Raw genomic sequence first — 15032 nt, 5'->3', positions numbered from 1 at the left:
AGAGAGGCAGGGGTCGGAGCCTTGTGGGAGAGGAGCAAACGCCCCTGCTGGCTTGTGGATGGAGGGAACCTGGGGACTTTTAGGCTGTTTGCTGTGGGGGGTGTGCTATAACGCCTCTCTATGAAATCTTTGGTAAAGTCTATATAGCTCACCAGAGCATCTATGTGGGTGGCTTCAATGAGGAGGTGGGATGAACACAGAACCAGCACGCAGGAGCAGTGGAGCATAGGAGAGGGGAGACCTGACAGCTCAGTCAGACGTAAAATAGCTAGATACTAACTTTTGAGCTAAATCACATATCATCTCAGTTCAGGCTCTTTATAAACACATTGCAGGCACTGAAAGGTTAAGAACCATTACTGCAACAGCATGCCATCATTAGCAGGCCTGGGAGGACCACACTTTAGGCTTGGATGTCCCAGCCAAACAGTGGAAGCAACTTGGATTGGCAAAAATACAGGTTCAAAAATAAAATCCACATCAACTCCAGCTGACCGCAAAGTCCCACTCTCCGCACAGTCCTGTGGCCGCCACATGCTGGTGAACAAGTACAGAAAGCCCGGCCCAGGGTGGAAGAGGGCCCCTGAGCCCAGCCCCTCACATGGAGGCCGCCACAGGATGTGCTGGCCCAAGGCAGACTCTCCCAGGAAGAACATGCAAACGACACGCTTGCCTCCAGAAGTGTAAGCACAATCACACTGGGCCCCATGCCTCACCATGGAAGGCCCTAGTAGGTTCCGGCGGGTTCTAGGGCAGTGTGACCCCCTCACGCCCAGGGTCATGAGCACCTGACAGATGGCAGGTGGTAGGTTAGTGGCTGTGGCCTCAGGCCTGCACAGATGGGGAGACCATTCCCGGAGAGACCTGGTCCTGCATAAGCCCCTTCTCACGCCCAGGGCTGGTCTTCCCTTGCAGCAGCCTTTGTGCTTTGAGCAATTTACAGAACTAACACCTCAACGTAGGTCTGGACAGGTGAGTCCAGGGGTCAGGCGCCCATACCCAGTGCAGCCCTCTGCGTGCCCGCTTCCCAGTGCCTAGCCTCCAGATGCACAGGGGACAGGCCCTGAGATGAGCGGGCAGGCAAGGCTGCCGGCTCGGTACCCTCACAGGGAGAGATGCCTCATTCTCAACAGCCCAGCGAAGGCCAAAGCAGCCCTGCCCCCTGCCCAGGGACAGAGCCAAGAGAGCCCAGAGTCCTCACTCCTGCAGCCTGGGCCTGGGGGATAGAGTCTCAGCTCAGTACCCTTTCACTGACCCAGACAAATGCCCCAGGCCAGTGTCTGCCCGAGCCCTTCAGGGGCCAGGAGTGTCCAAACACATGAACTTGAGAGGGTCCTTCCATGAGTCTTGTGACCCGGGGGCTGCCCTGGGAAGGGATGGGGTTGGGAAGGGCCAGGCCACAGAGCCTGAGTCCAGCCACTTACCTTGACCTTCGCAAAGCTTCTTCGTCAGGGTCTTGCACTGTGGGCAGAAAGTTGCTGGTCAGGAAGAATCACAGAACATAAGGAAAAAAAGCCACTGGAGCCCTGTGGTGCTGAGTCCCCACCAATGACTGAACAGTTACTGTCCCTAGCCTGTGTGCTGGGCGGAGGGTGGGGGGAGAGAGGCGACGTGAGAGGGAATGTGCAATTGGGGGAGTGGTCAGAGGTGTGGCCTGAGGGGTCCTCTTATCCCAGCTCTGGCCAGTCAGTTCTCCTGGAAGCACCATGGCCAGCCTGCTGCCCACTGGGGGGGTCGGGGAGCTGAGCAGAAGGCTGATGTCATTTTCTTGCCCCAAGGGGCCCCAAAGGGGCTCAACAGGCTGCTAAGGATCTATCAAGGCCAGCTCATCTTCAAGGGTGGGGAGCTTGACTCCTGGCTTCTGTGGGCCTGACAACTGTGGAGTAGGGCCCAGGACCCTCCCGGCCTCCAGCATCTCCCCTTCCTGCCCACCCCCCAGCCCTCACTTACTGAATTCTGTGCCGGTCATCTGGGCCAGGATGCGGAAGGAGCGGGACTGCAGGTTGGAGGAGCGGCGGGCCCACTCGTCAGCCTCATCCTCCGGCTTGTTCTGGTTCTTGATCACAGCCTGATACACGGGAGAGGCGCTGTCCACAGTGAGGTCTTTAATAGGAAGGCTCCTGCAGGACAGAAAGAGGCCGTGGGCGAGGGCTGGGCTGGCACCCTGCTCCCCACCCCTGCACGCCCCCCACATCGCGTCTCCTTGGCACTCCCTGCATCCCCAAGCCCGTTGGTGGCCCCTACTTGTCTGAACCCACCACGCCCTTTACCCCCTGCCATCTGAGAGTCTGGGACGAGGGCTTGGCCTGGCTCCTCAGTGCTCAGAGTGGTCACAGCGGAACAGTGATTCCTCTCACAGAGGGTCAGAGGGCTCAGCTCCCTCCTGCCAACCACCCCTCCACCCACGCTTACTCTAGGCACAGGCCTGAGGACCACCCCCACCCCAGGGGCTGGGTCTCCTTTAAGGAAAGAGGAGGCAGAAGAGGTCTTCTTGAAGTAATTTTGACCTCCCTGAGCAGGCCCTGTGTTTGGGGCTGGTGAGGACAGGCCATTCGGGGGACCCAGAGGCTTCCTCAGGGTCGATCCCTTGTCTTTCTCACACCTTTGGATCCAAATGGGGGAGCCGCCAATGCTGTGCCTGCCCGGGAAGAGGCCTGGGGGCTCTGGCTCAGCCGTGAACAGGTAGGCTCGGCACCGAGGTGGTGGGAGAAACACGGCACTGCCCACGTGGCCTGGCACTGCCGCAGACGGTGGGGTTTGTGGCCTGGGGGAGCTGAGAGAGCTAGTCCTCTGCCCCAGGGCAGTATAGCCTTTGAGGGGGACCCGGTGACCTTTCCTTAGACTCCCGGGGTCTGGCACATAGTAAGTACTCAAAACTTAGTTGAATGAAGGAATCCTAGATCAGAGCCAGAAGGGACCCCAGAGCCCCTTGGGTCCAGTGCCTCCCAGCCCAGACCAGACTGCAGGGCAGGATATATCAAAAGCTTTATGAGGGCCCACTCCCCCTGGCCAGCGAGGGCTGGAGTATCCAGGCCGCCCAGCCCACCCTCTCAGGAGTCAGAGCGGGCTCGGGCAAAGCTCACAGCAATAACAGCCTGCCTCCCCAGCCTATGGGCCAGCAGCCCACCTGCTCCTCTTACGGATGCTGAAACTGAGGTGCAAAGAGGCCAGCCAACTAGCTCAATGTTACAGCAGGTAGGGGTGCCATTGAGTTAAAACCCAGGCTTCCTGGCTCCCAGCAGTGTCCTTTCCATCAGACCCTCTGTGGTGACAACGGCTCAGAAAGGCCACTTCTGCCCACTGGGGCCTTGCATACTCCAGATACTCCTCACCTGGAGACACGGCCCAGCCCAGACACTCGCCCTGTCCAGCATGCCCCTGCCTGCCGCCATGGCTGCCTCTACCTGCCCCCCAGGGGCAGCTGGCTGGGAGGGGACCTCCCCAGGGCCCATGACTTCTACCCTCTCTGCGAGGAGTTGGATGGATGAACTGGCCTAGTCTCCCAGGATTGGTAGTTTCTCAGGATCGGTCCCCCGTGTCTGGCTCAGGGTGGGCTATGACAGCAGAGGTGGAGAAAAGTGACAAAAGGTGACCAAGGTTAGGAGGGGCTGCCCCTACTTTCCTAAAGGCTTTGCCCTGGCCCGGAGAGCTACAGGTACTGGCAGCCTACAGTTGTGATCAGATCGGGAAGACGAGCAGATCCCTCTGGGGTCCAGGCAGGGAGGAACCTGGGGCTGCCCAGAGAGCAGAGGAGAGGATCTCACTGGGGAGGCCATTTCTGGCAGAGGGAGGAGTCCCAAGGGTTCCCAAAGAAAAGGCTAGGTCTTTGGGTAAGACGGGCAGTAGGAAGGAACCACCAGGACTCCCTGGTCTGCTAGGAGGAGAGGGGAGGAAGTGTGGATTGTGCCCTGGGAGACGGAAGGTGTGGCTCCACGCCTAGGCCCTGCCCTTGAGCCTGTCTGAATGGAGCACTGTGTTCCAGAAAGGAGACAGAACGCGTTTGCTGCCATTTTCCCTGCATGGGCCCTTGAGGTGTTCTCCTGTTCCTTCCACTGCTCCAAGGGTTCAAGAAAGCTGCCAGGAGAGAGACCCTTGGGATTCCCATTGTTGGCTTCATTTCCCACTGTACAAGGAATGGTGTTGCTGCCAGGACAGAGACTGGGAGTCAGATAAAGGAACTGCTGTGCCATTTGAGTCTCTGGGGCTCAGGGAGAATGCATAGAGAGAGAGGATAGAAAAAGCCCTGCAGTCCTGGGACTCTGGGGCCGAGGCCACTCTCTGGAGCTGCTCCCAGCAGAGTCTTCTTGCCACCAAAAACACTCCACGGTCACTATAACGTCAAGGTCACCTCTGGGCATTTACTCTACTGTACACTGCCCCCAAACCTGACTCATCTTTCACCTCTCATGGGTGGTCCTGGCAAGTGCTGGCTGCTCCAGATCCATCTTCCATGAGGATTCTGGGGAGTGGCCTCTAAGAGGCCCCATTGTCACCCTCTCCCCTGAAAAATGGCCCAGCGTGGATTCTGACATTCAGGGCTATGTTGTCCCAGTGCAGACAGGAAAGGCCGGGGGAGCCCCCACAAAACATGGCAAGGAGAACACAGATACACCCTCAGCCTTGGGGGGCAGCGTGGGTGTTGGTACTCTCATTTCTGTATCCATAGTGACATTATTTGGGGCAAACCTCCAAAGACAAGTACTTGCCTGTGTAGGCTGCAGGGCATGTCATTTGGCTGTGAGGTGGGTGTGAGGAAGAATGTGGACAGAGCCACTGTCCTCAGACACAATCCCACCAAACCCACACATCCCGCAACCAGACAGACAGACGACGGAACAGACACTGTGGGGTCTACTTACGCCAGCGGCGATGCCCTGCCAAGCAGAGGAAAGCCCAGCAGTGAGTGCGGGTCCATCAAGGGATGGCAGAGGGGCGGCGCACACACAAGGGAGCAGGGTTAGGATCAGAAATGAGTTATGGGAGTGGGGCACAGAAAGGAGGAAGAGAGACAAAAAGAAAACTGTCAGTGAGGAAGGAATCATGGAAATTAACAGCAGCACGGAGCACCGAATGGCAGAGAGGGGAAGCTCTTACCACAGGCACCACGGCAGCATCAGCCCAGCAGGACTGGGTTAGAAGGGAGGGGAAAGGATGTTGCTTCCCAGACACGCAAGGGAAGGCAAAGGGAGGGGAGGGGGGGGGACAGGAGGGAGATGAGGTAGGTCTTTCGAGAAGCCTAGATTAGATCAACGGTGCATCATGTTAAAAAAATCATGAGTGCCCTAGTGGTAAAACCAAATGAGAGCAGTCTTTTCCCAAGGTGCAGAAAATATAAAGTTAGTGAAGAGCAGTTCTTCCATTATCTTCCACTGAACTTCCCTTTGGCGACGGTTACTATTTCTAAGAGCACACCAAGGACACGTGGCAAACAAATGTTAACAGGAAATCTCGGTTAGCCCTCTGGCTTAGTCAGGCAGCCTTGTTTTTCTGGGTACACATGAGCTAATGGTTGTGTTTTTAAACTTGCATGGTCATATTTTCTGCTTTGAACGATGGGATTCAGTAAATCAACACTGCCTAAAATTCTGCAAAGAGCTGCCCCCCTGAGTCCTGCCAGTTTGAGACTCACGGCTCCAGGGCGAGCAACCTTCGCCCCCTGGTGGCCCAAAGGCAATACTGCGTGCCTGAGAGGGCGGGGCTCCCTAGGAGAGCCAAGAAGTCTTCACACAACTTTCCATCCTTTGGCCTCTGGAGCCTGCCCGGTATAACCTGCCCACGTATCATGGCTACAAGGGCTGGGTTCTGGAAAGGCCAAACACTATAGGAGTTCTCTAGGACCTTTTTTTTTTTTTTTTTTTTTTTTGGTGAGGAAGATCAGCCCTGAGCTAACATCAGTGCTAATCCTCCTCTTTTTGCTGAGGAAGACCGGCTCTGAGCTAACATCTATTGCCAATCCTCCTCCTTTTTTTTTTCCCCCAAAGCCCCCCAGTAGATAGTTGTATGTTATAGCTGCACATCCTTCTAGTTGCTGTATGTGGGACGCGGCCTCAGCGTGGCCAGAGAAGCGATGCGTCGGTGCGTGCCCGGGATCTGAACCCCCGGCTGCCAGTAGCGGAGCACGCGCACTTAACTGCTAAGCCACGGGGCGGGCCCCTTTCTAGGACTTTTTAACCCCTCTATCCCTCTTACGACATCTGTTTTTCATAGCTCCAAGTACAACCACCATTTTAAGATTTCTCGCCTTAGGTTGCTGGGGATCCTGACTCAGGGATAAGATGTTGCCCAAAGAGATCACCAGTCAGTTCTGAAATTCAACACTAATGGTATTCCCGAGCAGAAAACAGTAAGAAACTGTGAGTGTGTGTGAGAGGGTCAGAGTGTGTGTATGAAAGGAAGAGAGAGACCAGAGACAGAGAAACGGAGACAGAGAAGAAGACAGAGAGAGAGAGAGGCACACACAGAAAGAGAGAAATACAGAGAGAGAAAGAGAGACTGAAGGAGGGAGAGAGGTCCCCACTAGTGTTTGTATTATTAGCAGTTTCATCCACAGTGATTTTCAGCCCACTCTTTCCCTACTCAGCCCTCGTGTTCCTCAACCATCCCTGACAGGCCAAGACCAGGAACCAAGGATGTCCTCAGTCCACCACCCTGAGGCCAGGCTTTCCTGGGGCAAACAGGGAGGTGGCCGCCCAGTCCTGGGGGCTCCCCAGGCTCTGCAGTGGGGCTGACCACCAACAGCACCACGGAGGGTTGCTCCAGAGGCCCCTTCCCAAACAAGAAACCCAGGCACGTATTGGAATTGCTCTTATCATCGGAAGAATGCAACAACTTCCCCCCAAATAATAGCTTAGTTGTGAGAAGACTGGGGTATCCAGAATGTGACCCTGGTTAACAGGATTCCAGAAGTCTCCTTCTAAACCAGCCCCATCATGGAGCCTGGGAAAATGCAGAGGCCGTCAAAAGCACTTGGAGGAACCACCGTATTCTGCATTTCTCCACCTTTCTCCTAAAGCTGACGGTGAGATTGACTCTGAAGAGAGAACATCACGTTCTGGAAGGCCTGGGCAAAGGCTGGCTCCCCTCTAAGGGCTGTGCCCGGGGAGACCTGATGCCAGGAAGGAAAGCTGGTCCTGATGGCTAAAGTCTCCGATGGCGCCCAGCGGCCAGGCGGCCTCGGCCCGCGGGTGACGAGGCCCGGCCAGCTGCGGTGGCGGTCACGGCGGCGGAGGGGAGGCGCTTACCCACTGAAGTCACTGCCCTGGGCCTGGGCCTGCCCGGCGATGGCGTCCATGATGGCGTCCTGGGAGTACATGCTGATGGGCGTGTTGTACTGCGCGTGGATGATGGTGGCCTTGCCGCCCAGCCCCTTCACCTCGATGGGCTTGTGGGTGGATAGGGCCGAGTCCTTGAGGGCGCTGGGGTTGAAGCGTTCCTGGTAGTCAGCGCTGGGGAAGGGGGGCGGGCAGGGGGGAGGTGGCAGGGAGGACGGAGAGGGAGGTGGGAGGAGAAAAGGGTAACAGGTGGTGTTACAGGGCAGTCAAGGCCAGGGTTGGTGGTGGAGGGTGTCGAGAGAGAGCTCCCACAGTCTGATCCCAGGTCCCCGACTGTGGGCGGCTGGGTGTGGTCAGGAAATTCTGGGCACCCTCCCCAAGCCCTTTGCAGAGGGTTTTCTGGCCCATCTCAGCTTCCCAGATCCCTGGAGGCCCGCTCAGCTGAGCCACCTCCCAGGGTCGGCATGGGGCGCCAGGCATTGAAAGCTCTCATCACACTGCGGGCAGCAGAGACAAAAAGGGTTGGGGAGTGGGGTTGGGGGTAGGGGACAGGAGCTGGGCCAGCGTGAGAGGCAGCAGCAGCCCAAGCAGAGACCGGAAGGCCCCAAAGGCGGAAAGCAGCCCCACTGGGCAGCCGTAGGGATTCTGAGCTTGGTTCCTCCACGCAGGGGCTCATCCTGCTGGCCACCCCCTTGGTGGCCTGGGGCTCTGCTCCTCCAGACACTTCAGTGCGTGTGCTTCTTCCTCTGGGCAGGGCTCAGGCTGCTCAAGCCTCCTCAAGTCCAACTTGCTGTGTGGCAGCCAGTCTCTACCCATCAGGGCTGTTCCCTCCAGTAGGTAGGTGCACTCCCCGGTGAAGACAAGGTCCGGCGCAGCCCTTGTGAGCATCCCGCCACGTCAGAAATGTCTTCAGGCTCATACAGAACCCAGTGTCAGCATGGCACTCCACCCCCGGCCCCCAGAGCCAGCCTGCCGGTCTTAAGCAGCTGCAGCAGGATATTGGGAACAGAGCAGCTGGGGGGCATCAGACAGAGCCCCAGGACCCCTCCCCAACGCCTCCACTCCATACTCGCAGCTTCACACACATGCAGGCTCACTCAGGGACACCAATGCACCACCACTCACGCATGCACACACATGTACACATGCTGACACAGGCACACGCTGTCCAGACCGATGGACACATGGACGCATGCTGGGATGTGCACGCAAGGACACACCCATGCTTTCCTTGATACTAACTTGGCTGGAGAGTTGGCTACCACCTGGGGAGGAGAGAAAGAGCAAAGAAGACAGGGCTATCAGAGTGAGGCTCCTGCTAAAGATTTGAGCGCGGGGACCATCCTCAGACTGGCCATTGTGGAGGCAGAGCTGGTCTGGACCGGCACTGGGTGAGGAGAGTGTGGAGTGAGGAGGGGAAGAGCTCAGAGTCAGATCACGGCCTCTTGGTTTGGGTCAGAGATGCCGACAGCAGCGTTTCTTCCTTGGTAGGTCCACAGTACCCAAAACTTTGCCAGGAAGAAGAGTTTTCTTGTTCATCTTCGTGGGCACTTATGTACCATGTACGTGAATCCCCCACATACGACCTGGCTGTAGACCCCGGGAGAGGAAGCTGGAGATGGAGACAGGTCCAGCTGTGGCTGCTACGAGAAGGCAGTGCCTCCTGGCCAGACAGCGGCTCTGACTAACCCTCGTTTAATGGGACCCCACCTCTCACTCTTATCTAAGAGCCAGCCTCCTGGAGCATCGTCTCCTTGGGGGAGGCATTGCCTGCCTTATGTTTCTTTAAATGCAAATTCTTTGCAGCGGCAGACCCTGGCAGCACCAATGGCCCTGTCAGAAACCCGAGGAGAAAGAATGCAGAAGGCGGTGTCCCTGCCCCCAAACTCTGCCACCTTCCCAGATCTGACCACTGTGGGCTCTGGCTAGGGGAGCCTGGTCATCCCTTGGCCAGGACCCTGGGGAGCCAGGCCAAAGCCAGGGGGCCACCAGCCCCAGGCAGCCTCTGCTCAGCCCCAGGCCCCTGTGTCAGAGCTGATAAAATTCTCTCTGTCCTCCCAGGCTTGAAATAGCTCCAAGTGGAGCTATATTAGGAAAGGGCTAGCACAGATCTTCCGTTCCTTCTCCATGTTTGGCCAGTGCTGACAGCTGCAGGGTCAGCTTTGCCCTGACCAGCTGTGCCCCCTGCAGAGGGCAGTGTTGGCCTCTGCCCTTCCCTGCCAGGGGAAGCCAGGTCCCTCTTTGTTATTGATTCCTGCCCCCTGCTTAGCTTTCACCTGAGGACCTGGAGGCTGGTATGCCTGCAGCAGACACAGCTCAGAGAGGAGCCAGCACCCCGGTCTTGAGGAGGATGACCCAAAGATGTAAGACCTGCCCAGGGGCTTTGCACCTAGTGGCCTGAGGGACAGTGCCCTTCAGAGCCAGCCCGAGAGAGGACGAGGAGAAGGGGGCTTCAGGGATGCTCAGGCCTGGCTGCCCTCGCCCTCCATTGGCTCCTCTGCACTCCTTCTGCAAGGATACAAGCTGCCCAGAGAGCGAGTAGGGGAAGGAGCTTCCTTTTGGAGCCAGGTGGGACAGAGTTCAAATCCTGACCCAGCCTCTTCCTAGCGCTGTGACTGTCTCAGCCTCAGTCCCTTCATTTGTCAAATCAAGATGGCGTTGCCCACTGCACAGACAGGGTGTGCAGACTAAACAGAACGGATGCACAGAGGGATTAGCAGTTGCCCTGTTGCCCGCGAGCAGCTAGACGCTTACTGAAGGTGCTGGCCTCGGCCTGTCAGAGGCTGCCCCCTGCCCGTACTGCAGGGGACTGCAGCATCAGCCTTCACTCCAGATGAAGCAACCACTGCGCTCTCTCCCATAGCCCATCTCCCGGAGGAAACTGCTGGACCCTGCTGCAGTGTCGGGTAATAATTTAACATTTGTCAGGTTTTGAGAAGCCCCTGTGCCAGTGGAGGGCAACACGGGAGTCATGGGAAGCGGCGGGGGTCTGGCCCCTGACTTCCCCAGGCAGGTAGGTCGGTCCCTGTCTCCATGCAGAGAGGAGTCAGGCCAACCCAGATGCCAGTCGTGTCTGCCACTCATTAGTTGTGTGACCTTGGGCAAATTACTCACTCTCTCTGAACTTCTATTTCCCAGCTGCAAAGTGGGGGAAATGATGCCCACCTCTGAAGTTGCTGAGAGAGTTGGGTTAGATAAAGTGTGTGGACTATTAGCCAACCTAAACTGAGGGCTCCGTAAAGGGAGACAGGACCATCACTGCAGGTGGGCCTCAGGGAGGTCCTAGTCCACCAGAGGCTGACCTCTCTGCCAGGGGCCAGTCCCAGAGAGGACCAGGAAGAGCTACCAGCCCATCCAAGGCAGGAGAAGAAGACCATTTCTTCTCTGCCATTCCCTGAGTTTTCTGGCAGAAGCTCCTTGCTGGAAAAAGCCCGGGGATATATGGCTCTGCCACTTTGGTCCAGGGAAGCCGGGGTCCAGGTGCTCAGACTGTGGAGTGCCTGAAGTCAGCTTCACTCAGGATCCCAGAAGGAGCTGGGGGATCTGAGGAAGCTGGGGATCCCGAGGAGAGCAGTGAGCTGGCAGGCACGGTACCTCCTGCAGCAAGGGCAAAGGAAGGACATGAGTGTGAGTCAGGCTGACCCGGTTTGCCATTCTGACTCCGTGGTGTGCCAGCTGTGTGACTCCAGGCAATGCTGACGGTAGCATGTATTGAGTGTGCCAGAACAGAGCTCAGGATGGCGCACGTGCTGTCTCATTCAATCCTCCCAGAAATCCTGAGATGCGGACAGTCTCATGGCCATGGGAAGATGACGAGCCCAGAACCCCTAACCACTGGGCGATATTGCCTTGCCTCACTCAGCCTGCTCTGATCTAGCACACAGAGATAATACACCTATTGCATGGTACATGGTAGAAGTTACAATGAGATAATAAGAGTGAAGGACTTGGAAGCTAATACATGCCCTGCTTAGGGGCTCCCTCTCCTCAGCCCCTCCGCGATGCCCATCGCAGCTCCTGGTTCTTTTAACTCCTGTGCTCGCAGAGTCCCACTAGCTAGATTGGGGGTGGGGGGTAGGGGGAGGGCTGCTGTTCTCCTGCACAGTCCCTTTCTCCTCGAGGTCCTGCTTTCTTGCTGCCCAATCCTAGCCAAGGTCAGTCCTGCAAGCCCACTCCCCTCACACCATTGCCGAGTCTCTCTGCACCCCGCTCAGGTGCTTCCTCCTCCAGGCAGCCTACCCAGACCACTACCGGCCCTAGAGAGCTTGCCCTCCCACCTCTCTAATTCATCCCTGCTTCTGCCTCACGGCTCCCAGAAGGGTAAGGACAGCCTGTCCCCTGCCCCAAAGCTCCTGGAGGCAGCAGGCTTTGTCCTGTCCTGGGGGGTGGCCTGGTGGGATTGTTTTGGGAGTCAGAGTCTCTTGCATTCAGGCCTGGCTTGGCACTTAGTAGCTGGCCAGCTAGACCTCAAATTAACCTTCTCTGAGCCTCAGTTTCCTCCTCTGCAAAATCCGACATGTCACCTCAGGGTTGTATAAAGCAATGATGTGCCCAGCTCATGGCAAATGTCAATAGGGTCATTGCTTTCATTGCCCTCAGCCTGCTCTGCCTCCTGGGCTTGAGGCCGGCCAGATTGAGGCCAGCTTCTCACTCTGACCACCTGACCAGGCCTCTACCAAGCACTGAGGACCTAGGTGGCCCCAGACACCAGTGGAAGCTGTGGGCCCGTTACCTACCCTCCTGGGAGTGCAGCACCTGTGGCCTTCCCTCGGAGGCTCATCTGATACATCTGAGCCATCTCCCTCAGGGTCTGTGCCGAGTACAGCCCGATGGGGTTGTTATACTGCCTTGGCTGGCTCGAGCCCAGCGGCACTTTCGGGCTGAGTGAATCCAGGGCTCCCTCCGGGCTGGTCTTGGCCCCCGGGCTGCCCCGCGGAGGGCCGAGGTCAGAGGCCTCCGTGTGTGAGGAGAAGACGGAGGTCTGGGAGAAGGAGGAGCTAAAGGTCTGCCTGAGCTCCGGGGTGCCTGGGGTGCCAGGGCTGGGCCTTGCCTCGGGGCTGGGGCTGGGCGCTGCCAGGCTGCCGTTCATGTCCAGAGCAGGGTCCTGGCACAGGGTGGCCGCCATGCAGGGAGAGAGAAGAGAGCAGTTAGAGGCCACACGCATCCCAGCACTTCTGTGTGGACCTGAAACAGAAGGGTTAGTGCGGGCACCCCGCAGCCTTCCACCCTGCAGCCCACAGCTCCCTCACAGAGCTCGGCCCCTGGAACAGAAGAGCCTTGTTGGGAAGAGCGGGGCGGGCACACAGCTCCTGGCCCTGCAGCCGGCATCTGCCTGGACAAAATGGCAAAGCCCCACACAGAAAGCCAAGCCAAGCCAGCCTGCCTGTGGGCTGGAGAAAGGGCTGGAGAAGGGGACTGTGGGGCTCAGGGAGTAGGGGGACCCACCTCCATCCTACATCTGTTCCCCCTTCCCCCGAGCAGGGGCACCTGGTGGGCATGGCCAAGCCTCCTGCTCTACTGACCCACACTGAAATGTCCCCACATGGCTGGTGAGAGGGGACCTGTCTGGCTGGCAGTGCACAGGCAGAGTAGAGGTGCAGGAGGGGAAACTGAGGAAGTAGGGAGCTGACGTTTGGTTCCCTTGCCAAATGTCAAAGTTGCCTCTGCAACTTCTCCCAGGCAGCGCTCTGCCTGCTTCCCCAATCTGTTGCCTGCCCCCAATCTCCTGTCAACCTCTTCCTCTCCACTCTCCCCACCCTGCCCATCGCCCACTCTGCCCCACTGGAGAGACAGGGGTCGGTATGAGGTCATGCAGGGAGGGATGGGAGTGGGCTCCTGCAGGAGTGGTGGAGGCCTTCCCATGCCTTGGGGTCACGGAGTTGAGCTGCTTCGAGGGAGCTAGGAAGGGGCCTGGGGGATGGTGGTGTGGTCTGGGACCAGGGGTCCACCTTCTGCCCGGTGCCTGCCTCTTGGCCACCACCAGCACTTCTGATTGGACTCTGGGGTGTGCTGTTGGGAGGAGAAATTGAAGCCAGAGGGAGAGATCCTATGTCAGAGGAGAAGCCCGGAGAGCCAGCAGGAGCTGGCCTGGGAGCTCCTCCTGGAGTGACTGGCTCAAGCTGGGGCCTCCTACTTTTATGCCACAGTCACCTGCCCTCCCCAGCACCTCAGGAGGATGAGGGTCAGAACCTTCTGGACACTTGTCCCCTCTGGCTGGGAGGGTGATCCCCCTCCTGAGAACATGGCTGCCTAAGCTGGTCTCCCATCAGCCCAGCCACGAGGCCTGGGGTGTGGCCAGCACTCAGGCAGGCATCCCCACACCCAGTATTTCATGGGGGCTCAAGCACCCCTCCCCGAGGGCCTGCCCTGCCTCCCCAGGATCAGCCGTGGCAGGGGCAGGTGTGGGGCAGGGCTGACCCCACCACCTCCCCCAGTTGGGCCAGCCAAGTGTCAGGCAGGCAGACCAGGGACTGCACACCGGGAACCACAGCTGAGAATGGAGCCAGCCACCGACAGTCACACTTACCTTCTGGTGGGGGATCACCGGCAGAGGGGACTGGATGGGAGGCGCTGCCGTGGAGATGGGAATGGGACGCTTCGACCTGGAGAAACCAGAAATGGGACCAAGTAAAGACAGTGGACCCTGGGGCCAGGCGCTCTTGCCTGGGCAAGGGTGGCGAGGGGAGAGCAAGGGAGTGTTGAGTGAGAGGGCCTGAGGCCCACTGTCCACCTTGTGGGCTGGGTGCCCCCAGGAAGGCACTGGGCCTGACCAGGATGGAGAAGTCATGGCCCTTGAGCACTTTGCAGCCATAGGCCTCTGCTTGCCTTGGAAGGCTGCCCGGGTGAAGAGGAAGCAGGGAAGAGCCTGGACTCCAGGCCTGAATGCCCACATCCTGGCAGCACCGTGACCCACCCTCTCTGAGCCTCATCTGTGGAGTGACACACAGAGGTGGCAGGTGCTTGACAGAGACTTGGACCTGGTCTTTCCTCTGGTCCAGGGGCTGTCCTTACTGTCCTGAGAGGTCTTGTAGACAGGGCTGGGCCCACGAGACTACTGCTGGACAGCCCCTCTCTCAGCCCCTGAGGCCCACACCCCGGCCTCCCCCCTGCTCTGGAGAGCCCCCACCTACTTCTGCAGCGTGAGGCTCAGGTTGTAGCTGGCAGACTTGATCTTGTTCTGGGCCTCCAGGTGGGTCATGGTGTCTGTGTTGACGCCGTCAATGGCCACCACGAGGTCACCCTGGCTGAGCTGGGACTGGGCGGCCTTGCTGCCTGGCGTGATCTGAGAGGATGGCAGATGAGGGGGTGAGCATGAGCAGGTGGGGCTGAAAGGGAGCAGTCCTCAGGGAAGAGTCACCTGGACCGTCTGGGAGAGGCCTGCCTTTTTGTCTTGCATTTACTATGGCCAGTACCCGCTGCTCACCAAGCCTGGCTCCTTGTGCTGGCACACAGCCACCACACTTCCTCGTGTTTTGTATCTGAGTGTGGCCATAAGACCAGCTCTGGCTGGTGGAATGTGGGTGGAGACAGTGCACGCCACTTCCAGGCCTGCCCCTAGCAACCGTCCTTGCCATTCTGCACTCTCTCTGCTTGTTGGCTGACTCAATGCAGAGGACGCAGAGGAGGAGAGCCAAGCCACTAACTGGAAGGGACCTGGATTCTGGAGTAACTGGAGGAGAGATGACTAAGGAGCACCGCATTGGGTGTTGCATGAGTGAGAAATAAACTTCCGTTGTGCTAAGCCGTTGAGATTTTGGGGCT

At 58.2% G+C, this 15032-nt stretch overlaps 1 protein-coding gene across 6 annotated transcripts in view; it reads right to left on the bottom strand.

Annotated features, from left to right (window-relative positions):
* The window catches only part of LDB3 (LIM domain binding 3), a 60967-nt gene that overhangs the window by 36621 nt on the left and 9314 nt on the right, over positions 1 to 15032 (bottom strand). For 3 of the 6 annotated variants that reach the window (XM_058542816.1, XM_058542817.1, XM_058542819.1), the window contains exons 2-6: positions 14402 to 14553; positions 13798 to 13873; positions 12008 to 12375; positions 1951 to 2120; positions 1425 to 1461 (exon numbers count right to left, since the gene is read on the bottom strand). In XM_058542816.1, coding sequence (XP_058398799.1) covers positions 1425 to 1461; positions 1951 to 2120; positions 12008 to 12375; positions 13798 to 13873; positions 14402 to 14553 — 803 coding nt within the window. Of the gene's footprint in view, positions 1 to 1424; positions 1462 to 1950; positions 2121 to 7241; positions 7446 to 8513; positions 8537 to 12007; positions 12376 to 13797; positions 13874 to 14401; positions 14554 to 15032 lie in introns of all 6 variants that reach the window. The other 3 variants (XM_058542814.1, XM_058542818.1, XM_058542820.1) reach the window with 2 other exon arrangements.

Source organism: Diceros bicornis, chromosome 6 (genome assembly GCF_020826845.1).
Source record: "Diceros bicornis minor isolate mBicDic1 chromosome 6, mDicBic1.mat.cur, whole genome shotgun sequence".
NCBI lineage: Eukaryota > Metazoa > Chordata > Mammalia > Perissodactyla > Rhinocerotidae > Diceros > Diceros bicornis.
Note: the sequence above shows the minus strand (reverse complement) of the source record. Positions and strands in the feature narration are given on the sequence as shown.